This window comes from Globicephala melas, chromosome 6 (assembly GCF_963455315.2).
Source record: "Globicephala melas chromosome 6, mGloMel1.2, whole genome shotgun sequence".
Lineage (NCBI taxonomy): Eukaryota > Metazoa > Chordata > Mammalia > Artiodactyla > Delphinidae > Globicephala > Globicephala melas.
This window is the reverse complement of record NC_083319.1, coordinates 11322623-11346376: the sequence shown is the minus strand read 5'-3', so window position 1 is coordinate 11346376 and position 23754 is coordinate 11322623. Positions and strand designations below refer to the sequence as shown.

The window sequence follows — 23754 nt, the reverse complement described above, 5'->3', positions numbered from 1 at the left end:
GCATACCTGAGATTTGCTCTTGTTCGTTGCTGTTTAGTATTCCATGGTGTGAATAGACCACATTATCAGTTTACCTCTTCTACTGGTGATTACCATTTGTTTCCAGTTTCCGGCTATTATGAATAAAGCCACTCTGCACGTTCTTGATCATGTCTCTTGATGGACAGAGCACTCATTTCTCTTGGGCGTGTACCTAGGAGTGGAATTGCTGGGTTATAGTGTAGGCAGTGTTCAGCTGTAGTAGATGCTGCCAAAGTGATCGTGCCACTTTATGGCCCCGTCAGCAATGCATGAGGGTTCCAGTTGCTCCGCACATCACCACCTTGGTTTATCTCAGTCTTTTTAACTTTAACCATTCAGGTGGGTAGGTGGTAGGTGGTACCTCACTGTGCTATTAATTTGCATTGCCCTGATGAGTAATGAGAAACACAATATCGTTTCATGTGCTTATTGGCCACTTGGATATTCTCCTTTGTGAAATACCCCTTCAAGTCTTTTGCTAATTTGAGGGAGGGGGATGTTGGTCTTTTGTATATTGATTTATAGAAGTTTTAAAATATATTCTGTATATGAGGCCATTGTTGGGTATATGTTTTCAGACGACTTTCTCCCACTCTGTGGCTTGCCTTTTAACTCTCTGAATGGGTTTTTGGTGAACTGAAGTTCCTAATTTTAATGAAGTCCAGTTAATCAATCTTTTCTTTAATGGTTAGTATCTTTTCTATTCTGGCTAAGAAATCTCAGGCAACCCCAAGTCTGGACATGCTGATTGGTGCTAGTAGCCAAGGGTGGTGGCTAAGAGTTCAGTTTCTGGAGCCTGAAGATCTGTGTTTGAACCTCAGTCCTGCCACTATTCGGAGCCTCGGTTTCCCCATCTGTAAGATGGGCTAACACACACACCGTGGTTGGTCCACATTCACAGTGGTTGTTTTCACTGTTGAGAGCCTTATCTGGACTCTTCTGGGATTCAAACAGTCACCTTAGAGGATATTTTGGTCCGTTGCTTCCCAGAGCCTGGCCACTGTGTCCCACTCCCCCCGGGCAGTTGGCAGAAACACCAGTCTTGAGCCACTCAGCCCCCAGACTGATTGTCAGGTCTGGGTGGGTCCCTATCTCCAGGGGCTTTTAGGGCCCTGCCAGCGTGGGAACTTCCAGTCTGTCCCAGCCCTCTCATTTGACAGAGGAGGGGACAGGAAGAGAGGGCGAGGGGGCTGCCCAGGATCCTGGTGAGGCTGAGGCCAGGCCTCTCCCCAGCCCTCACCCTCCCCACCTCTCCCTCCTGTGCTGCCCCTGCACAGAGGATAAGCACCTATCCATTTGCTGTGTTTCAGTGGGGACACCATACTACATGTCACCGGAGAGGATCCATGAGAACGGCTACAACTTCAAGTCTGACATCTGGTCTCTGGGCTGTTTGCTGTACGAGGTGAGTGTCTGGCCTGCAGCTCAGTGGCATTTGGTGGGGCGTGCATGGTGGGCACCCAGCTGAGGCAGGCCTGGTACCATCTGGGTCCTGTCCTTCACCCCTCGGTCGAACGTCTGCCTGATTAGCAGCGTCAGGCTGGAAGAGGTTAGAGGGGTGGTCACTTGCAGGCTAGGTGCCACTCCCCCTTGGGATGCTCAGATCTGGGAAGGGAGGTGAACTAGAACCAGACGGAGAGTCCAGTGTCTGCTTGCTGATGGAAGGAGCACAGGCAGGGCGATCTGGCTGCCCCAGTTTCCCTGGTAACCAGGGTGATTCTGTTCACTATTTGGCATTTATCCATGGATCAGGCCCCATGCCTCTGAAACGCTTCCCAATGAGGGGTGGTCACGTTCCTCCAAGCTCAGCAACGTGGGTCTCCCTAGAGACCACCACTGTCTCCCCTGGGCTGGGAGATGGAGCCACCAGATGGCCGTTTCCAGATCTGCTGGCCACCCTGGACGGAGGGACAGGAATATTTCTTAGTCTTGGTAGGCTCAGACATGAGACAACATGAACTCGTAAAGCCCCCATCCATTTTGGCCAGCCACCGGGGACCCTGGATAACCGGGGGTCTAGGGAGCACAAGCCACACTTGGCCACGAAGCTGCTGCAGCTGCCGGTGAGAGGCGGGGAAGCCTGAGCCCTCTAGTATCTCCAAGCTGGCGGCCACACCCTCCCACCGCCCTGGCCCTGGCCCATCCCGTGCTGGCCGGGATTCCACTGGTCTCCTCATCTGTAAAATGGGAATAGTAGCTGTCCTGCATTGTCATAGGCCAGACGAATGAAATAACAGTTATGAAAGACTTTGAGGACCCCTCTAGGGCTGTGAGACACCAAGCATGGTTTGGGTTTAAAGTTGGAACCTTGATTATTTTTCTGCTCTCCCTGGGGTGGAATTGAGCATCCCTGGAATCTGGCTTGGAACTGATGAGCTGAAGTCTCCTAGGGCAGCGATGCACAGGATAATGTTGCGGGACCACTAGGAGTGTCTTGGAGTTGCAGAGACTGACTTCTTTGCTTCCTTGGGAGTATCGATGGTGGGAATTGACCTCATGGCCCGTGGGTATAAACTTCGGGACTCAGCTGCCCACTGCTGATGCACAGGGACCGGGGCAGCTATGCGGTCGGGGTCTCTTGGCACTGGGATTCCCTGCTCCCTGCATTACAGACGGAGACCATGAAATCAAAACTCTGATCCCTCTGCAAGGTTTACACTTCACAGCATCTTTCTTTGTAAGCCAGTGGCCTCCTATTAATAGCAGACATTTCATTTTAAAAGGGTGGCCTTGTGGGTAAAGATGAAGCCAATTGGAGATGTGGCCCTTGTGGCATTTGTACCTGAGCCCCCTTCTTCTGGAGGTCCGTAGTGTGGGCGCTCCACAGAGTCATCTTGAAGGTTTATGGGTGAGTCAGGCCCTGGCAATCAGAGGTGGGGAGCAGACCGTGCTTTCTGGGACTCACAGGGGCGTCTGCTGTAGGAGGACTTCTTTTAATGAGCACCGAACGGGAGCAGCTGCATCCAGGCGGTGCCCCCAGTGGGGCCGCAGTGGATGAGGGTGCAGAGTGGCTTCTGGCCCCTGGGGATGAGGAGGGCAAAGCTGTGAATCCTTCCCTCGTGGGGAGCACGCAGCTCCCATAGCTGTGGTAGTTTGGGTGGGAGAGAGGCGGGGCCTGGTGTGGCCCAGACCTCGGTCAGAAGGACCAACCCGAGGTCAGAGCTCAGCACCCGCTCACCCCCTGAAGGCCCTGGAGCTCCAGGAGCTTCAGTTGCCCAAGTGTAATGGGAGTCACACCTGCCTCATGAGGTGTGGACGGCACCTGGCTCAGACGGCCCTCCGGCAGTGCGGGGCAGGTCTTTGCAGCGCTGTTACTGCCCACCTCGCTGCCCAGAGCCCCCTGAGCTGGTGCCGGCGAGCAGCTGGCCACATTTTCCTTTCCGCTTTGGCCAGCGGGGAGCCAAAGTCCAGCCGTTGTCTGTCCCCTCGGAGACTCGGCTTTGTCCTCCTGCCCTCGTGGATGCTGTCCCTAGTCCAGGGTTCTTTACTCTTCCATTCTGCGTTCAGGATTTCTGTAAGCCACTTCCTCCCTCTGTGAATCGTGTGAGTCTTCAAACGTAGACAAACAGAGACGAGGGTGTGACTGGGCCCTGCTCCTGTGCTCAGGGCTCCCGAGCTGGTGCCACCAGCTCCCTAGAGGCAGACTGCAGTCCTGAGTCCCTGCCCTGGGCGCCTAAACGCACTTCTAAAGAGGCAGCCTCTGTTAGCGGCGCCCCAGCCTGGAGGTGCCGGTTTATTTCATCACTGAGGCTCGCAGCCAGGGAGGGGCGTGTCAGCAGTAGCAAGTCAATGAAATCAGTCAAGTCCTGCGTCTGCGGGGACAGCTGACCTGAACCCAGTGGCCCTGGGCCTCCCACAGAAGAGGGCTGGCGTGGCGGCCCCTCTACGGGCGAAAGGCGGTGGGGGCCCTTCCCCAGGCTGCCACCCCTGAGCCCTGTGGGAAGACAGAACCAGATGTTTTCCCAGCAGACAGGAAGGGCCGTGGTAATTGGGAGGCAACGACCCCCAGACACGACCGGAGCCCCCGCTGCACAGCCTGTGGTGCGTCCTGAGGCCGCCAGCTGTAGATCTGTGACAGGCTCCCCACCTCACCCGCACACCCAGATCACATCCGAGGATTCTGGGCAGAGCCAGGGGAACACACCTGGGCCACGCGGCGGGTGACGGCACAGAGCCAGAGAAAACCTGCCCACAGTGGGGACAGGCCTGCCCTTTCCCACAAGCCCCGGTGCGGGCTGGAAGTCTCAGGAGCCCCCTGGGTTAGGTTCCTACGGCTGCTGTAACAGATTACCGATTGGCTTCATACAACATAAAATTATTCTCTTACGTTCTGGAAGCCAGAAGTCCAAAATCGATTTCAGTGGACTAAAGGCAAGGAAAAGGAAAAGACCACCCACATGCCTTGGCTTGTAGCCTCTTCCTCGTATCACTTAAGTCAACACAGCTCCTTCTCCTGTACTCAAAAATCTCCCTCTGCTCCTTCTTAAAAGATACTGTGATTACACTTAGGGCCCACCTGGATCACCTGGGACACTCCCCCGATCCGGGGATCCTTAATTTCATCACATCTGCCGAATTTATTTTGCCATATAAGGCAGCACACTCGCAGGCTCCAAGGATTAGGACATGACCATCTTTGGGGGCCTTTATTCGGCCCACCACACCCCCTTCCACCTGGGCGTCCAGATGTCCACTGAGGACCTCCCGAGGTCACCTTAAGATGCTGATGTTGACCCGTGGCTAGTGAGGAGCCGCCACAAAGCACGATACCTGGCCTGAGCTCCTCAGGGTGGGTGCCAAGTGGGATCTGTCTTGAAGAGGTCAGCATAGGAGAAACGGGCCAGACAGCTCAGCCTCCGGGAGCAGCACTGCCCTGGACACTGTAGTGAATCACAAGAATCACACCAGGCCAGTCCCAGCTCTGCTGTAAGGGAGAAAGCGGGCTCAGAGATGCGGAGAGACCTCCCAGGGTCACACAGCAAGGAAGTGACCTAGATGGGCACTGGTACCCAGGTTGTCGATGCCTGCCCTCCAGTGAGCAGGAGCCAGGAAGGGACCAGTGGTCCTTGTGGAGCCAGGGCCTCTCCCTTTCTCTCCAGCCACCAGGGAAGGCGTGACTGCTGGAGAAAGATGCAGGGCCTCTGCTCAGAGCCCCTTTGAGGGGAAGGCCCGGTTGTGAGGATCCCCCAGCAACTTCAGTGGCCCCTCCAGGAGCTCCCAGCAGGGATGCCCAAGCTCGGCCTGTTGGAAGACCTGGCGCTTTATTTTCATTACCCGGCACACCCCGGGAGGCACTCAGCAGGCCGCCTGGGCTCTGCAGGATTGATTTATTCTTCTATGGGAGCTCAGCTCTGAGCACAGAGCTGAAGGAATCAGGATCCTCAGTGGGGGGCCTTCTTACAGCAGCCTCAGCCTGAGGAGGCTGAGACCAGCAAGAAAGTGGGCCGAGGGACAGGTGCAGCCGTGCCTTGTATGGAATCCTGCTTTGGAATTCTGGCTTGAGCCAGAGAATGGTCTGGATTCCCCCTACCTCGTGGGGAAGCAGGGCTGCAGACTGCTTGGCAACTAACCTCTGGGTTCAACCTTCACTCCTGGAAGAGCTCGGGAGATACTGGTGATGAGATGGATGTCCGAGGCCCTGACAGGGCCAGAGTCAAAGGCAGTCGCTGTCCACTCTGAGTCAGAATCCCCTTCTCCTTCTGACGTCTTAAGTCACACACCAGTTCCCCTGAGCCCTCCCGGCGGGGGCAAATGGCCACACTCTCCCATTTCCCCCGCTATGTGTCATCCCAGTAACGCCAGGCAGGAAAAGTTCTGCATTTGAGGAGCAGCACTGAGAGCCGTGGCTTTGGCAGTTCTAACGAGGCCCCAAACAGCAATTCCTCCTCTGCTTCAACCAGTCAGAGGTGGGTGGTCGCCGGTACGAGGAGATCTCGCCATCCGGGGTAACTCCCAGTGTCTCAAGCAGCCCCAGAGGTTCCTTCACAGCCCAGTGCTCTGATCTGGGTGGAAGGCCCGTGGCCGGCAGCTGGAGGGCAGCAGGCAGGGACGCTGCTTCCGCTAGAATCTGCATTTATGGATGCAGAAGCCACTGGGAGCCAGGGAGGCAGAGAGGGCTCCTCTGGCATAGCTCGCTGCTGACCCTGTTCAGAAAGCTTTTCTGAAACAGTGTGGGGAAGGTACCAGGAAGGATGGAGAGATTCTCTGAAGGGAACGGCAGATACGGGGCTCATGCCTCGCCATTCTGGGGCTCTTCTGGAGTCCCACACAGCAAGTTTTGTGCAAATCAGATCAGGCTGGCTTGTCGAAAGGATCACCCAGTCCCTCTCCCAGGTCAGACACATGAAAAACCAGAGCCTGTGTTAGTGCAGCCGACATCCTTTCTACTCTGAACAGACACGCTTTCCAGGAAAATCCATCTTAATCCTCCTGCCATGACTTGAAGGGCACCACATCACCCCGAATGACTGCCCTGGAGCCTCAGCTGCTCTCTACTGTAGCAACAGATGTCCTTTTGAAACTGCCCAATTAACCCTTTGCACTGAGGTTCTCATTTTAATTATTGGAAATACATCACCCAAGTGATGCCATCTTGCATGCTAGATGGTAAAGCCAGTTCAGTCAGGCTGCCTGAGCCCACAGCGGGCAGAGCCTCTGCATACTCACCCTGCCCCGCCGAGTGCCAGGGCCTTCCCGCAGGGGGGGCTTCACCGTCTAGGTGGGTTCCCAGCCCTCCTCAGAGGGGCCCAAGCCCCTGGTCAGGGGGAGGAGACACCCACCTGAAAGCACTCAGTCAGGGCCCAGGCACCTGGCCCCCCCAAGTCTCCAGGCCACACTGCCTCTCCCAAGGCCATCTGGACGCCCAAGGGCACTGCCTGGGCTCTGAAGGCCCCTGTGCTCTTCTGGAGGAGAAGCCCTGCTCTTCCTCTCGGGATCACCTGACCTGTTCACAGGGGTGAACAGAGCGTGGGGCAGACCAGGAAACTAAAGCTGGTGGGCTACCATGGGTTCCCCCAGCCCGGAGACAGGGTTCGCCCACCCACCTCCCGGAGCCTGAAGGGGAGTGAGGATTCCTCAGGTGTCCCACAGGCCCCGGCTGTGGGGTCTGTGCCTAGTGGCCCTGGCAGCCCGGCTCCTTGAAGGGAACCAGGGCCAAACGGACAGGTGGGCACATTACCCAACGGCACTTCATTAGCAGGTGTCGTCGGGCCGTCATTTGGAGGCAGGCAACAGTGAGCGGGAGTGACAGGCAGCTTGAATCCCATTGCGGAGATGGCTGGCGGGCGCCGTGCTGGGCTGCCTCACGGGCAGCACGGCTCCTGTGTGCCCCTGTTGAAGACACCCCCCCCCCGTCGTGCTCTGAATGGTGGGGTGGGAAGTCCGGGTAGTTCCCTGACGGGGTGAGAACCCGTTGGGGCCTCCACGGTCCCCCAGCAGAGGGCCTGCTTTCGGGATGGAGCCAGATGTCCACTCAGGTTGTGATGCCTCCTGTGCCAGCCAAGCCTCACCACAGCCCTGCAGGTGGAGCTGCGTCCACTTTAGATGAGGAAACCAGAGGCCAGGCGTGTGCCTGCTCACGGCTGGCCCTCAGGACTCAGCTGCCCCTTCTTTACTGACTTTACAGTTTTGTCAGTGAAACGTTTGTCCTGTTTAATTTGCTTATATAACAAGGATTGTGTAAAAACTGCCACTTTCTGTTGAACCCCAGCTTCCTCAGGACACAGGGGAGTCTGGCTGGACAGCCGCTGCGGTGAGGACCCGGAAGCACCACACCCCCATCTGCAGCGGCCCCTTTTGCCCTGGACCTCAAGGCTGAAAACTCATCTCTCATCCCCCTCTCCTTGCAGATGGCAGCTCTTCAGAGCCCCTTCTATGGAGATAAAATGAACCTCTTCTCCCTCTGCCAGAAGATTGAGCAGTGTGACTACCCGCCTCTCCCCGGAGAACATTACTCTGAGAAGGTGAGTTTGCTGCCGCCGGGGCTGGGCCTGGTGAGCTCCAGGCGACCCACAGGGCTCGAAGAGGGGCAGCTCCAAGATCCCAGGGCTGTGGGGCTGAGCCTGGGTTCACTTAACAGAGCCGAGAAGGAAGATTTCTGGGGAAGTGACTCAGAAGGGGAAACAAGCAGGCTGATTTTACCAGAGGTCTCAGCCCCCGACAGCAGGGCTGCAGGCCACCCACTGGCAGGAACCAGCAGGAGCTGCCCCGTCAGCACCCTCCTGCCCGTTTGGCTGCCAACCCAGCGCTCGAGTGGGAGGCTCGCTGCTGCGGGGCCCAGAGACAGGCTCCCGGCGTCCAGCAACAGGAGCCAGACGCAGGGGGTAGCAGGGCCTGGCCGGCCCCACACCACTGCTGGCGGCCCCTCCGCTCCCATGACAGGGAACCAAAGCAAGCAGCCTGGTCTCCTTGCCACCACAGACCTAGGTCAGACCCCTTGGCCTTTTATTTTCAATATTTTACACTGAGCGCAGGACAGCCTGACACGTCTGGCCATCAGGCTGTGACAGGTGAGGCTGTGGGAGAGCATCATCTGCCTCAGTTCCCTCATCTTGAAAACAGGCCTAATACTTCGCCTTCATGGATAAAAAGTGAGGATGAGATGACAGGCTTACAGCACAGCGTGGTTAAGAGTGTAAACAGGGCTTCCCTGGTGGCGCAGCGGTTGAGAGTCCGCCTGCCGATGCAGGGGACACGGGTTCGTGCCCTGGTCCAGGAAGATCCCACATGCCGTGGAGCGCCTGGGCCCGTGAGCCATGGCCGCTGAGCCTGCGCGTCCGGAGCCTGTGCTCCGCAACGGGAGAGGCCACAACAGTGAGAGGCCCGCGTACCGCAAAAAAAAAAAAAAGTGTAAACAGATGCATAGGTTTACACACTCCCCTCACCTTTCTTGGGCAAATCACTGAACTGAGTCTCAGTTTCCTCATCTGTAAAATGGGATAATCCTGGAATCTACCTTACTGGATTAAGGATTAAGGCAATGCATTTACAACCATCATCATCTGGCCGTAGCACAGGGCCTGGCTCAGAGTAAATGCTCAATATGGGTTATTTTTGTTCAAGGTCAATGCTAGTGTGTGTAATCGGGAGTCTGAGTCCTCCATGGGTCCACCCTGCAGGACCACAGGCCACTGCCTCACAATAATAACAGCTCACATTTATGATTTACTGTGTTGAATCCCCCCCTACCCCACCCCACTAATGCCATTTTACCAGGAAGGAAACTGAGATACAGACTGGTTAAGTAACTTGCCCAAGTCACGTAACTTGCTCGTGGTGAAGGCAGGGTTTGGCCCAGATGGCCTGCACCTAGCCACTGCGCTATCCTGTTTCTTGAGGGCACCCGCCCCTCTTCTATAGCCAGTCATCCAGCCACAGTGAGGAGCCATCCATGCTGCTCACTTCACAATCCTGAAAGCTCTGGAAGGAGCAGCCCTTGCCCACCAGGGCCCTGGGTCTGGGCCGGCCAAGCTGTAGCAACCAGGTGCCCCAGTGTGCACTAACCCTGTATCCCGGCAGGCCAGCTAGAAAGGTCATCAGCCACCTTTCTCCTGGCACCCTCTGCTCCCAGTGCCATGCCTGCGGCTCTGCGGGCTCCCAGCAGCCAGAGTGAGGGTCAGGAGCGCAGATTCCTATAGAGTTCTTATGAGTACCTTTGGAGGAAGTACTTATGCTCCGGAGTGGAAGTTGGCAGGAAAGGAAAAACTAGTTAGAGCTCTTCACCAAGTTAATAGTTGCATTTGGTTTTTCTTCCCCATCTTTCGTTAGAATTTGGAATTTTGTTTGTTGGAATTTGTTAAGAAGCTTGGAGCCATGCCACCTGGAGCAAATGACAACTTCTCTGTGCCTCAGTTTCCCCATCTATAGATGGGAACCATAACCTCTGCCTCATGGTTCTGAAGCTGAAATGAACAAGTGCACATAAAGCCCTCAGCCCTCTTCCCTCCCAAGTCAGTCCTTCAGCGTCCAGATCTCCTACTCCCCAGAGCACCTGGCTTTCACTGGTTACGTGGAACTTCTGGAGGTGCTAATTCTTAGCACTGGAGCTCCTCGGCACACCTCACTTTTGAAGTTATATGTCCTCTTAGAAATGGAAATAAGACCCTTTCTCTTCTGAACTTTACAAACATGCACTTATTGCCAACTGTGTGGTTTATAAATGAGCAATTCGGGCCACAGAGACTTTACCTTAATGTGGTTCTCTTGGGCACTTTAACCTGTCAGAGGCCAACCACAGCTACCTTCCCCTGAATACTGTAAGGTTCTGAAGAGTATGGTCTCATCGTGGGCAACCTCAGACTCCAGGAGGGTCCAAGTCAGCTGCAGGCGCAGCTGCATCTGCCCAGGGGCTTCCGAGTGTTTATAAAGCAGTGAAATCCCCAGAAAGGCAGCAGGCAGTTTGGAGCATCTCCTGGGGGAGCAACCCCAGGCCCCTCAGCCTAGAACACCTCAGGAGTGAAACAGGGAGTGTGCACCGTAGCCCGGGCCTCCGCATGACCCTCGTGCCCACCCCAGACTTGCTGACCATGGCCGCAGAGTCCCCGTGAGCCCCCTTAGTCAGGATCTCCCCTCTCCCTGCTGCGGCCCTGGCCAGCCCCTCCAGCAGCAGGTATTTAAATGAAAAAATTGCAGTGAGCCCAGTGATGCAAGTTAAGATGTAGGCTTTTTAAGGTCATTATTTTAATTACCATTAAAATAATTGGCACTCTGGCTATCAGAAGAATGGAGGTGATCAGAGGATCAAGGTGCCCCTCCCCCACCCCGAGGCAGTAGCAGCCTTCAGTGTCTGTATAATTAAAAGCTCCGTCTTTCATGAGCACAATAAAGAGGCCAGGGGGTAGGCAGACTGCAGCTCTGCTGCATGTTAATACATTTATTATGATCAATAAGCCCTTGCCTTGAGTTTTGTCCTCTGGTTTGGGCATCTGCATGACTGACAGCAGACACACACACTGTCCACACAGATCTAGCCAGTAGTGTAGGCAGTTGAAAGTTCAAAATTATTTGGAGATACCACTCTCAGGGTCTCCAGGCATGGCCTTTGGGGCCAGACAGGCCTGGTGCGGGTCCTGCTCTCCCCTGGTGACTGTGACTCCTCGCCCACCACTCACCTGTCTTGAGCGCCATTCCTCATCTTCTAGTTGCCCTGAGGGTTCATGAGTTAATGCAGAGCCTCGACAAGGCTGCTTACGAATAATACGTGATCATTCTCTCCCTTGCAGTTACGAGAATTGGTCAGTATGTGCATCCACCCCGACCCCAACCAGAGACCCGACATCAGCTACGTGCACCAGGTTGCCAAACAGATGCACGTGTGGACTTCGAGCACCTGAGCGTGGATGCAGCGCGCCTTCTCAGAAGCCACGCCGCTCTGCCTTACCTGAGTCTTCTCTCCAAAGTGGCCACCTGGTAGCCGAGACCAACTAAGACAAGAGGGTTCAGCAGGTTCCCCAAAGAGGGGCTGGGCTTTACAGCAGATGGTGAATACAGGGCTGCTGGGGGGAGGGGCACTGGTCACGTGTTACTGGTGGTCAAATTTGAAAGTCCTTTCTTTAAACTGTTGTGAACACTCTCAGCTGGGTTGTTAACAATGGTGGATGGTTCAGTGAGCCACTGAGGCACCTCTTATATCTGGATTGTAATGTGAATCTTTCGGATAATTCCTTCAGTGACCTGTCAAGGTTTGAACTAACAGGAGAATCCAGGAGACTGTGTGATTTGTAGTGAGCCTTTTAAAATGGTTAGTAGTAAGTTTGGTTTATCTCTTAGAATCTTTTCAAACAATCAAGCTGTGTGCTTAATTTACTCCCTTGTAAGGGGAGAAAGTGGAAATAATTTTTTAAGTAGAGTGGAGATTTTCCTAATATTTTTATCTACGTTTATAACTTGATGAATGACGATGAGGCGAACCCAGCATCTGGTATAGAGGCAAATAGTATTTGAAAGCCATGAGTGTTTTCTGTGCAGCCCGGCTCAGCCATCCTCTCCTGAACACCTGCTAGTACTAGGCACCTCACCTGCTTGAATGCTGGCAGTTCATTTAATGATCAGTGTTAAGTGTTTTCCTCCATGAGAAGGAAGCACAGGATACGAAAAATATGCGGGCTTTGCCCTCAGGCTATTCTCTGTACAAGTTCTGGTTCTGCACCTTCCTACCATGACCCTGGGCTAGTTTCTTAGCCTCTCTGAGCCTGTTGCCTCATCTGTAAAATGGGACTAATAACATCTACCTTCAGGGTTGCTGACAGAATCTGAAATAAAATATGTAAGTTACCTTACAGTACATTGTAGATGATCCAAAAATGGTAGCCACTCACCCCTTCACAAAGCTGAAGTCCATGGACCATGTAAGTCAAGAGTTAATGTACAACTGTATTATTTGTAGGAAACCAGAAATGTGTTCATTTATTTCTTGTTCCCAAATAGGATTAACTGTGAAGACTAATTTATAAATGTGAACTTAAGGAAAACTCAAGCTCTGAAGGAAATAGTTTGAATTTTGTTTTTACACTCAAGTTAATCCTCAAATGGTCTAAGTTGTCACCCACGACTTAGTGACAGTTCAGCCCTCCAGAAAGAGGACATGCCTGTCCGCTCCACTGGTGTCCTGGTCAGGAGCTCTGACCAGGCCTCCCTGGGGATAAAGGATTTGGGCTGGGCCACTGCGCTGTTTCCACGTGTGAACTCTGTTCTACTGTAACACTGTCGGGTTTGAGAAATTTTCTTCAGATGCAGCCTCTGCTTTGTACTCATTCTCCATGGTTGAAATAAAATGGGGTAAGTGGGGTTCCTTCTGTGAATGAGTACGATTTCATGAGTAATTTTACAACAGCTTCACACCGCAGCACAATTTCTAGAGCCTCCTTTAAAAACACAATTTCTCAGGCCCCAGACATTCTAAGTAATCTGGGAATTTTTTTAAGCTCCCCAGATAATTTTGATAAATCGTCAGCCAAGTTGCTATCCTAAATAATTCCATTGTTCTCCCCACCCACTCCTGGCAGTTTAACGAGGGAGGCTGGCCCAAGAGTGGGCTCACTCTGGAAGACCATGGCACCAGGCCTCTTTCTCTTGTCCCCCCAGCCATGCTCACTCTGGGGGACAGTCAGGCACTCACCACTGAAAGTTTTTCTGATTCCAGACAGATTTTTTGCAAATACTCTGCTTACGGCTCTCAGAATCCCTACTGTGTCTGTCTCCCTTGGCAGTATCAGCGTTGGACATAGATGAACTTGCTTTCTGCATGCCATCCGCTTTCGACACCATGAGAACAATTCTGCCTACTACTCGGACCCTCTGGAGGTATACAATTTCAACCATTCACCAGGCTTGAGTGTTTGAGAAACGATCATATCCTAATTATTACAGATAGTAAGGCTCAAAGCATTCTTTTGGCTTCGTGAAACTGGCCAAACAAAGTGGAGTTCACCCAGGTTCATGCAGCTATAGCAAAGCAAAACTGTCCACCTACCTGCTTTTTCTTGGTACTCAGAACTGATCATCTCTATTTCTTTCCTACTTGGCTGTTGGGGTAAAAGGCTGTGCTGCACTCATCCTAAAAAAACAAAAACAAAAACCTGGGACTACCCTGAACAAAAAGAAAGTAAGTAAGTTAGCACAAGGGCTGCGTGTAATAAATGTTCAACTGAAGAATCAGAGCAACCCAGTCTGACTTCCTGCAACAAATGAGGCCCCGTCTGTTTTTAGAAGGGTTAAACTGCTCTTACACCCACCTGAACGCAGAGTAGTATTCAGGGAGGGAGTAACATCCTGAAGGGGAGGCCAGGTCGATGGGCCTTAGCAGCCCAAAAAACCACACAGCCCCGAGACTTCAGCCACTTAACTTGGTTTTCATTTTTAATGGGTTCATTCAGCAAACACTGGCCGAATGTCTTACAGGGGGAGCCTCCATTGCCCCCAGTCTTCTAGAGCAATAACCAGACATCCACCAACACCATTCAAGAAGTGTCCATTGTTTGGACTGTTTCTTCCAGCACCTCAATTTCCAGAGTAGTGACTTTTTCAGTGAGGACTGCAGTGGTCCCTTTCTCACACCTGTACCGGCCAAACCTAATGAGAGAAAAACAAACGCAGAGAGTTAGGATCCCCCCAAGGGGCCTGATGGAGGGCTGGAGAGAGGGACAAGTATGCAGGCAGCAAGCAGGCCTGGACTGGAATCCTGGCTCTCCTGACTCCCAGTTCTGCGACCTTGGGAGGATTCAGCTCCCCCAAGGTTCACTTTCCTCGGCTTTCAAGTGCTACAAAATGGGGATACCTCATAGACATGATGCACGTGAAAAGAGATAATACAGAGCACCTGGCACTAGGTGGACATTCAAATCTCCTTCCCCACCTCACCATCCCCAGAAGATGCTGGAAAGCATTTGGGCCTCTGCCTTCAAGCTTCAACCTCCCTAAAGTACCTTTCAGTAACCAGGAGGAAGCGAATCCTTTTCATTAAGCTGCCATGGCCACTCTCTTGAAGTAACAAGAATGACATAACTGTTACCTTAAACACTTTAAAAATATTTGGAAGCATAAACAGTATAAAAATGACCTGCAGCCAGACTCTGGGCTTGTCACCTTTTTTTTTTTTTTTTTTTTTTGCGGTACGCGGGCCTCTCACTGCTGTGGCCTCTCCCGTTGCGGAGCACAGGCTCCGGACGCGCAGGCCCAGCGGCCATGGCTCACGGGCCCAACCGCTCCGCGGCATCTGGGATCCTCCCGGACCGGGGCACGAACCCGCGTCCCCTGCATCGGCAGGCGGACTCTCAACCACTGCACCACCGGGGAAGCCCTGGGCTTGTCACTTTTGACCACACTCTTTGAGACTCAAGAGGGACATGGTAGATCAGCATGAGGACACACCCAACACCACCCTTCTCAAGGTGAATCTGACAGAGGTTTCTCTGAGCACAAGGCAGTCTAGAAGATAAAAATCTCAACGGCTGATTTTACAGTGGGGTCAGGAATTACAACACTGTCAAGCAGCAGCACAAGTCCAGCTGTCTCTTATCTGTCCCCAGCTGTCAGCCTGACATGGACTAGGAGGAGGCTGCTGGCTGTGCCACGACTACGTGCTCCCTGAAAAGCCAGCCTCTCAAATGGGAGCTTGTGCTCGAAGAGGGCGACACAACAGAGCTCTGTACAAAACCAGGAGTAGGCACAGCCAAGAAAAGCTGGCCTTTATTTCTGCGAAACCTTCCCACAGTCCCCACAAAGTTCTCTGAAAGGATCCGAGCAGCAGCACCTTTTTAAGATGTGCCCCGCCCCTCCCCTGCTGGTGTGAAGACGCTGTTCCTTCCCCCACACTGGATGGACCCGTGGCAGCTTGTGGCCTTGGAGCCAGAGCCCCATGTGACTTCTGTGCGCCTGACTCATCTGAACCACAACGTCTGTGGGAGGTCTGGACACAACAAGAGCCTCCTCACCATCCTGGCTTACAGCACCTATTTCAGCAGCATGAAGGGAGGGCTTCTACCTGAAGCAACAGTGGGTTGCAAAACAGGGCTGCAGAGGAGCCAATGGGAACTTGCAAGGCCAGGTCCAACACAGCCCCAGGCCTGAAAGGTTGCTTCCCTCCCCACCTAGGGCCCGAGAATTCCATGGGCTCATTAGCGATCACCTAGTCTTGCTCCATCATTTCCAAGACAGGTGCCCAAAGTCACCACACCAGGCCATGACAGGTCCCCACCCCGAGCCAGAGCTCTTTGCTGCTGTGCTGCCCTACCCCATCGTGAACACGTCTTCGCAATGCTGAGCGCACACTGCGGTGAATACCTGCTGGTTCTCAATGTTCTATTTGTTCCTTGTGAATTACTCCTGACTTGGAGTTGAGTACATGTGGTGGGAGTTAAAGCACCATCGTGGCTGGTGATGTGCTTGCTCTCCTCCAGCGGAGCTTGGGGCTCAGTTTATAAATGCTGCTGTGTGCATTCAGATGAAGACGCTGGAGCAGAGCTCAGAAGCCACATTTTGAGCAGCTCAGCCTCCAGGAAGAGGTCAGGCAGCTGGACGGCCATACAGGACTGCTGATGAGCAGCTCACCTGCCACCAGGGCTGGACATCTTCCAGTTCCGCCAGCAAATCAACTATAAGCTCGCCCCTGACTCCGAGCTGGACTGCACCACGGAGAGCAGTGCCTGCTCGGCACGTGCCATGGGCTCAATGGCATGGCTCCCTCCAGAGCAGGAAGCAACAGTTAGCTCCCAAGGCTAACTTTCAGAGACTCTTAACCAATGGTTGATAACCATCTAGGGAATGAAAACCACTCTGAGGAAAAGCTATGGGTTGGATGCCCTGGAGAATGTACCTTCTTACAGAATTTCATACGGAATTCTGAGGCATCTTTAAGAGACTAGAGAAAGGACAGCACGTGATTCAAAGCTCTCCCCGCAATCCCCAGTCTAGGAGTCTTTCCATCAACATTTTACAAATTGTATCACTTTTCTACACCTGACAGCAGCCCACAATCATAAAACAAATAATGATTCAAAGGTCTCTTGAATAAAGCTGGCTTGGGGACTCTGGCTTTACTTCACGTGGGTAAGAATCAAGAAAACCCTGTCCAGATGCCATGAATATAACAAGGGTGGCCACAGGAAGAATCTCCTTCACTTACCTGGTCCCCTTCTTATTAGGCACTGAGTACGGGCGGAGAAAATCCAGCTTGCTCTTGCTGATGACACAGAGATCAATGTTACTTCCAGACCCCAGGTCATTGAAGATGCCAGCTGCTATGGCTTCACTCACCAGTTTCTTGGCATCCTCCTCCTGAGAAAGAAAATAGTAACAATAGTGTCCACAGTCAAATGGAAGGCCTGTTCTGATGTCCACAGAGTGCTTTCACAAGCAGTAAGAGAAAAGGAAAAGGAAAAAAAAAGAAAGCCAACCTGTGAGGTAGGCATTGTTTTCAGTGCCTGTTTTATAAATGAAGGAAAGGTCTCAGAGTACCTCAATATCTGCCCAAGGTTTATCAGCTGGTAAGTGAGAGACCCAGGCCTTTCAAGCTCCTTATGCACACACTCCCTCTTAAACAAACTGCTTCACGTCAGACGCTCACCACATAACTGAGAACTGTAGGCTGACAGGGCAATTTATCATCTAAAACAGGGGTTGGGAAACTTTTAACAAAGGGCCAGGTAGTAAATATTTTAGACTTTGTAGATACACAGTCTCCGTCATAACTACTCAACTCAGTCATGGTAGCACAAAACAGCCACAGACAATATGCAAACAAGTGGGCGTGGCTTGTACCAATAAAACTTCGTAAAACAAAAATGGGCGCTGGGCTGGATTTGGCCCATGGAGTGTAGTTTGCAGGCCCCTGATGAAAAACGTCCAAAAATGGCTGGAATCTGCTTCCTGGTAACATAATGAAGAAAGTCAATATCATGGGGAAAAAACTAACACCAAAACACAGCCCTGGGGAAATGTTGGCAGAGCCAAGGGTGGGACCTCTTGCCCAAAAGAATCTATCCCCTCCCACTAATGAGTCTGCATGTTCCCTGAAGTGATTCCTTTCTTTGAATCACTCTCTTACTTTTCCTTTAAGAGCAAGTCTAAGTCTCCAACAATTACTGGTGGAAAAGTAGATTAATTTATTTCTTACCAAGAAGCATCAGACTCAGGTTAACTACAACGCAGTGTAATAAGGGCTAACGGATAACTGAGAAGAAGCTGTGAGAACACTGGCTGGGGTCCGTAAAGCTTCAGGGAGGGCTGAAGGACAGGTTGCACACCAGGCACTCAGAAAACAGGGCAGTGAAACAGAAGGCAGGCGCCAGAGGCAGCAGGGCAGGACCCGGGGCACACCAAGTTCAAGCTCTCTATGTAACAAGGACAAAAAATGAACCAATCTCCCAAAGAAGAGACTTTAACTTGAGCTGTAGCCCACTTTCCCCGTACACCAGGGCATGAGAGTCCATAAACATGCAAGCTGAAGCAAAGAGCTCATCCAAGTAACATCCTTGGAGAAGCACGGATGCCCTGCCCAAAATTCCAGCCTGAGATCAAAGAGCAGGTCCACTGTCTTCAAGCCCTGAGAAGATGGGAGAGAGCTCTCAGAGCTCCTGCTCCTCTGCCGGCCCTAAGCCAGTAAGTGGGATTCCAGTGACATGAGCGCCCTCTTCAGACTCAGAGAAGGATAGAGAAGGCCCTGTTGGAAATGGGATCCTCAGCAACCCAGCAGCAGGGGCTGGGGGGGTTATTCTGACCTTTATCCCACCAGGTTTTTCCACTTCCTGAGTGGCACCTATGTGGGGTCAACGGAACCAGTTATTCTCTTGTGCACATACAGCCCCACAGAATTCATTCAAACATGATCCTCTAATCAGAAGTTCTCTCCTGGGATTCCCAAGCCTAAGAAGGCCAAAAGCCTTACCAGAACCAGTGAAGGTGGTAGCAAATAAAGCACCTTAGAGCAGGAGATGGCCGCTGCCGCTGCTGCTGCTACCACAGAGACGGCAAAATCCAACCACTAACTTAACAAATGCAAAACCATTCCAACTTGCGCCTGTTAATACATAACCCGTGGGGTGGGGGTGTGGGGAGCGTCCTGTGTATCAGAGCATCTTGCTTATACCTCTGCTCCTGACCTACATCTCCTCTTCTCTTCTCTGCTGTTTTATTATTTTGCTTTGTCATCACTGCTTTTCTCATCACTGCTGCTGATGCCCTGAGCCAGCCAATAGTACCAAGTGGATGTCACAAATGCTACTGGCAGCACTTAGTACTGCAGATTTAAATTTCCCAAATTATTTTATATTTGGGGACGGAGATGGGGGAAGACTTACAAGAAACTGAAATATACACATTATATTAGGCATGCATATCTGACATCAATCCATTACAATCCACTGATACCAGGATGCTGACAATGCTGAGATTACAGGTGAATCTTCCTGTATTTTGCAAATATTCTTTAATGTGAGTAGATAAACTTATAAAACTTAAAAATGTGTAAAATATATTACATATAGCCTGAGTTACTCATAAAGTTATCATGTGTGCTATTATTTAAGTGTAATGCTTTTAAAAATTGGAGAAGGGGCTTCCCTGGTGGCTCAGTGGTTGAGAATCTGCCTGCCAATGCAGGGGACACGGGTTCGAGCCCTGGTCTGGGAAGATCCCACATGCCGTGGAGCAACTGGGCCCGTGAGCCACAATTACTGAGCCTGTGTGTCTGGAGCCTGTGCTCCGCAACAAGAGAGGCTGCGATAGTGAGAGGCCCGCGCGCCGCGATGAAGAGTGGCCCCCGCTTGCCACAACTAGAGAAAGCCCTCGCACAGAAACGAAGACCCAACACAGCCATAAATAATAAATTTAATAATAATAAAATAAAAATAAATAAAAATTGGAGAAATATACCGTTTAAATTCCTCCCACCCCCCCACCCCCAATTCCAGGGAAGATAATTCATTAAGGAAGGAAATATCACAAGTCTCTGATTTTCTTTCCCCAGTCCTACCCACCTCTCATACACACAGGACTGAAGATGTTATGAAATGGAATAAAGCTTACATTTTATTAAGCACCTACTATAATGTGCCAACTACTGAGTTAGGCACTTTGATGATCATCATCATTTTTACCCCTGCCCTTGACCATCTTCTGAGGTTGGTACTGTCAGAAACTAAGGCTGAGAGAGTGTCAATGACTTGCCCAAGGTCACATAGCTAATAAATAGTTAAAACAGGCCCACTGGGCTCCAGAGCCAGAATGCCACAGCACCACACCAGCTCATAAGTAATCTGTCTCAGCTCTGAGCTGGGGGCTCCTGAGCAAGTTGGGGACAGTGGACAGCAGTCCCTTGATTCAGGGTGTCATTCCCCCATCAGCAAGGATCTTCAGAACCTGAGCAAGTTTAAGAGAAAGATGGTGGTTGCCAACTTCTCTTTGAGCCAGCTAGCAGTCCCTCTGATGGTCATTTCCATGGCAGGGGGAGGCACTGTTTCCCAAACTGCCCACAGATCACCACTTAAACATTTCTACAATGTGATATGGCAGAAATCAATATTAAGATCCAAAGTCTTATTTCACGTATTCCTCACCTCCACCAAAAACCCTCAAAAGGCAGAGTGAAAATTACCAAGGCTCTTTTGTCTGCCCATTACTTACATAGTTAATGTCTTCAACAAATATTTACAAACACCTACTATGTGCCAGGAATTGTATCATATGACAAATATGGTCTTTTACCACAGTATTTCCATACCCAGAATTCTAGACACATATGCAAATATGCTACTGGGCATATTCATACTGTGTTTTCTTTATAGTGAATTTCATAATTAAACAAGTCTTGTCTTTAACACGTGCTACAAAATATTTAGGAAAACTACTGAGAAAAACCATTAACTAAAAGCAAGAGGTGGGGAAAACACCACATTTTTATCTGTCTCTGGCTTACAATAAATGCAGAAGCATTGTTTCTTCCTTTAGGATTCATTCTTCATGAGGAAATTGCATCTCCCTTTTCTGGAAGAGGCAAAGTGACCTAATAAGTTCTGAGCAGCATCCGCCTGGGGACAGCTGCTACAGAGGGGCTCTGACGAGGGCCCTGCAGAGCCTGTGACCCCAGCTGTAAGGCTCTCTCCCACTGCTGGGCCAGCATGCTCCCCTGGCCAGCTGCTCATGGATTTACGTTGCTAGTCACAAGGGAACTTGGATTCAATGTGTAGACAGAGCGGCCAGACTCATCCAGGCTATTAAAATAAATAAATTAATGAATTTTTTTAAAAAAGGCTCTCCACGCCAATGGCAGCTTCCTTTTACTTTGAGCTGCTCAGCCAAAAGATCACCATGATCCTGGTGCTCGAAAGTTAATTGGGCAACCCAGGTTCAAGGTCATCTGGCAGATGTGGAAGCAGACAGACTGGGTTTGAATCTCCAGTTTCCTACTTACTTACAGCTGTGCAACCTTGGGCAAGTCATTTCACCTCTCTGAGTTCATGCTCTTCCTCTGTAATATAAAAATGCAGTATAGAAAGCACCTACTATAGGGTCTGGCATATAGCTATTACTTAAAAAATGGTAACTTATTTATTAATACAGCAATCCAGAGGGCTCCTAGAAACACAATTTATCTCTAAGGAGTGACTGCCTGTACCAAACCCCAGGCCAGGAGAAGGAGGTCCAAACAAACCTGCTGACAAATCTTCACACAGTGCTGTGGAGAAGCTCCTATAATAATTAATCCAAGCAAAGAGCACACCCCCTAAAAGTTCAGAGAATATAAAAGGAGCACTTCCTGCTTTATGGCTACGAAGACCAAACTAACTGGGAATATCAGTCCCCCGGGCCGCCCCTGCTTCTTAAATGAGATTACAATAAGAGTGATGTACTACTTGTACTACAAGTCAGCTGTGACAAGCAGCACTTTATAGAGCTATCTGTTTGTCTCCATCACTGCATCGCACAATGTGTCCCTGGACTCCAATGTGCAGCTCCGTTTACCGCTACATGACAAATGGGCAGCACTTGTAAAAGGCAAAAAGAGGTCCATGTCGGCCATGTAATGGTCACCACAGCTGTACCCAAGTGCTTGAGGGGACAAAACAGACCCCCAAGTTCATTAAACTGACCAGTAATGGATCTTTCAAAAAGTGCCTTAGGAATCGTACAGAAAAGGCTAAAATAAATAACTCAGCATGGAAGGCTAATCTGAAACGGTGTTTGATAAATTATTTATAACACAGGCGATTGTCTGCATTTAATATTGCAGCTACTAGTAGCATCTTTAAAAGATGATTTATGTGTTGTAATGCTATTAAACTTTATATTGGCCCACTGCTAGCTATAAAGTCTGCTGAGATTCAGAGAATGAGTTTTAAACTGTCACTGCAACATCACAGGAGATGGAGGCTGTATTAAATCTTTACTTTAAACCTGTTATCTAGAGAGTTGCATTTTGTAGACACTCACAAACTGATAGATTACCTCAGCATCCGCTATGGTGCAAGTCCAAAGTAGTGCTGCAAAGAAACTTTTCCACATTATTCTTGTCTACAGCTACAATCAAATTTCTCTTCTCACTTAAGTGATTTTTAGATTGGGAATGTCACCAGAGTAAAATGTAGGTGCTCCAGCCAGTGGGCACCCTGGACAGTTCAGCATCAAATTAACACTCTTTAAATAAACCCTCGACATTCTACTGTTCAGTTCTACTTTCTGAACCGTGCTTTACTTACATTGGGGGCAGGCGAAATATTAAATATGCATTTGACTAAAAACCTAACATACTATTTAAAATACAGCTTTGGAATCTGAAAATACACATATATGGCAAGTCGTTTGAAACAATAGATTTGTAACTAAAATTTTTTAAGGAAGTTAAAATAAAATTGGTTATTTGCTGGAAAATACATTCCATTTATGTGGCTGAGGCGCTAACATTAAGGCGGTTGAAAAAGAAAGAAATATTCAGCCTTCTTCATAAAGAAGGGAGCTCCCCTGGCTCTATTGTCCTTCAGGGCATTTCAGAGGCACCCCTTTGCTTTCTGTCCCACCGGCAAGGCAAGAGTCAGGGGACAGTGGCTCTCCTACCTTTGCTCGAGGGGAATAAGGATGTGGGTGGCATCATAGCTGAACTCTCTCACAATTTTCAACAATTTTCCTATTTGCAGTTAAATCTACAAGGACCATTTAGTTCACAACAGTTTGCTCCTTTACTAAAAACTAACGATCTTACTCAATAAGAATTGAAGCAGTCCAAATTCATCTTGGAAAAAATCTGCATAATCTTTTGTCACTCTGATTTGAAACAGCAAAAAAAAGCTATTGCTCTGATGATCTGCAGCAGAACAGATTAAAGTCTGGGTGTGACAAGAGTCTGGACTCTAAAAAGAGGACCAAAATCATGCCATTTCCATCCCAGGCAGCTAGCACAGTGCTTGGCATGAATGTCGACAAATGAAAAAAATGAAACATCAACTTCAAATGCATTCACGGCTTTGCCAAACTAAAGCATAAAATTAATTATGAAACAGATCAATACCAAAATGGGCTAATTCCCTAACTGCACCAGTCCCAACTGGGGACCAGGGAGCAAGAGGATTCAAAGACAGTTAAACACACAAAAGGAAGAGGTTTAAACACAATGTTCTGCAGTGGCCTGTTGACAAGCTGAGGTTCTGACTATGCCACTGATGTGGCCTGAAGGAGTCATTCATGGCTGATGGTTGAATAAAATTTAAACAGCTCAAAAAAGTGTTTAAAACAGTCCCCCCAAAAGCAGTGTGCTTCCTGTACCATGCAACAGACCTGATGTATCCCCTGTATAGCCACATATTTTACAATGGAAAAAGTTAATTTAATTTTTTTTTTCAGAGTGGACTGTGTGACAAAAGCAAAGGTGTCTGAGTTTTGTTTTTGGCTTGAGCTGTTTGGGTTAACGCGGTCTGCCTGTGTAAACGCCTGAACTGTCAGGTGTAACTGAGCTGCAGCGGGTGCTAAGTGTGTCCAGAGTGGGGGGTGAGTTAGTGACTGTGTCTTTAAGGTCTAGATGGTGCTGCCATTTCTTCCCTCAGAAGCTTTTGTGGCATCCAATATCTGGATGATGCAAATAATGAAGGACAAGCCGGCTGAGGGTGCAGGAGTGATTTAAGAGGTTTGTAGCCGGGATGGGAAGGGGAGTTCATATTCAAGGAACTGCCAACCAAGTCCCTGCCAACTTGGCCTGTCCCAGATCACTGAATGATGCAAAAGCCTGAGCACAACCCGGGCTAGGAGAGATAT

General features: G+C 50.4%; 2 protein-coding genes across 3 annotated transcripts in view; one reads left to right on the top strand and one right to left on the bottom strand.

The window, feature by feature from the left end:
• Nucleotides 1-12804, top strand: part of NEK6 (NIMA related kinase 6) — an 84699-nt gene extending 71895 nt beyond the window's left edge. For both annotated transcript variants that reach the window (XM_030858710.2, XM_030858707.3), the window contains exons 8-10: nucleotides 1332-1426; nucleotides 7869-7982; nucleotides 11241-12804. In XM_030858710.2, the coding sequence (XP_030714570.1) occupies nucleotides 1332-1426; nucleotides 7869-7982; nucleotides 11241-11351 (320 nt within the window). In that variant the 3' untranslated portion in view covers nucleotides 11352-12804. The remainder of the gene's footprint in view (nucleotides 1-1331; nucleotides 1427-7868; nucleotides 7983-11240) is intronic.
• Nucleotides 12805-13852: 1048 nt separating this feature from the next.
• The window catches only part of PSMB7 (proteasome 20S subunit beta 7), a 58549-nt gene continuing 48647 nt past the window's right edge, over nucleotides 13853-23754 (bottom strand). Inside the window, exons 7-8 of the mRNA XM_030858711.2 lie at nucleotides 16640-16791; nucleotides 13853-14088 (exon numbers count right to left, since the gene is read on the bottom strand). Coding sequence (XP_030714571.2) covers nucleotides 13977-14088; nucleotides 16640-16791 — 264 coding nt within the window. The 3' untranslated portion in view covers nucleotides 13853-13976. The remainder of the gene's footprint in view (nucleotides 14089-16639; nucleotides 16792-23754) is intronic.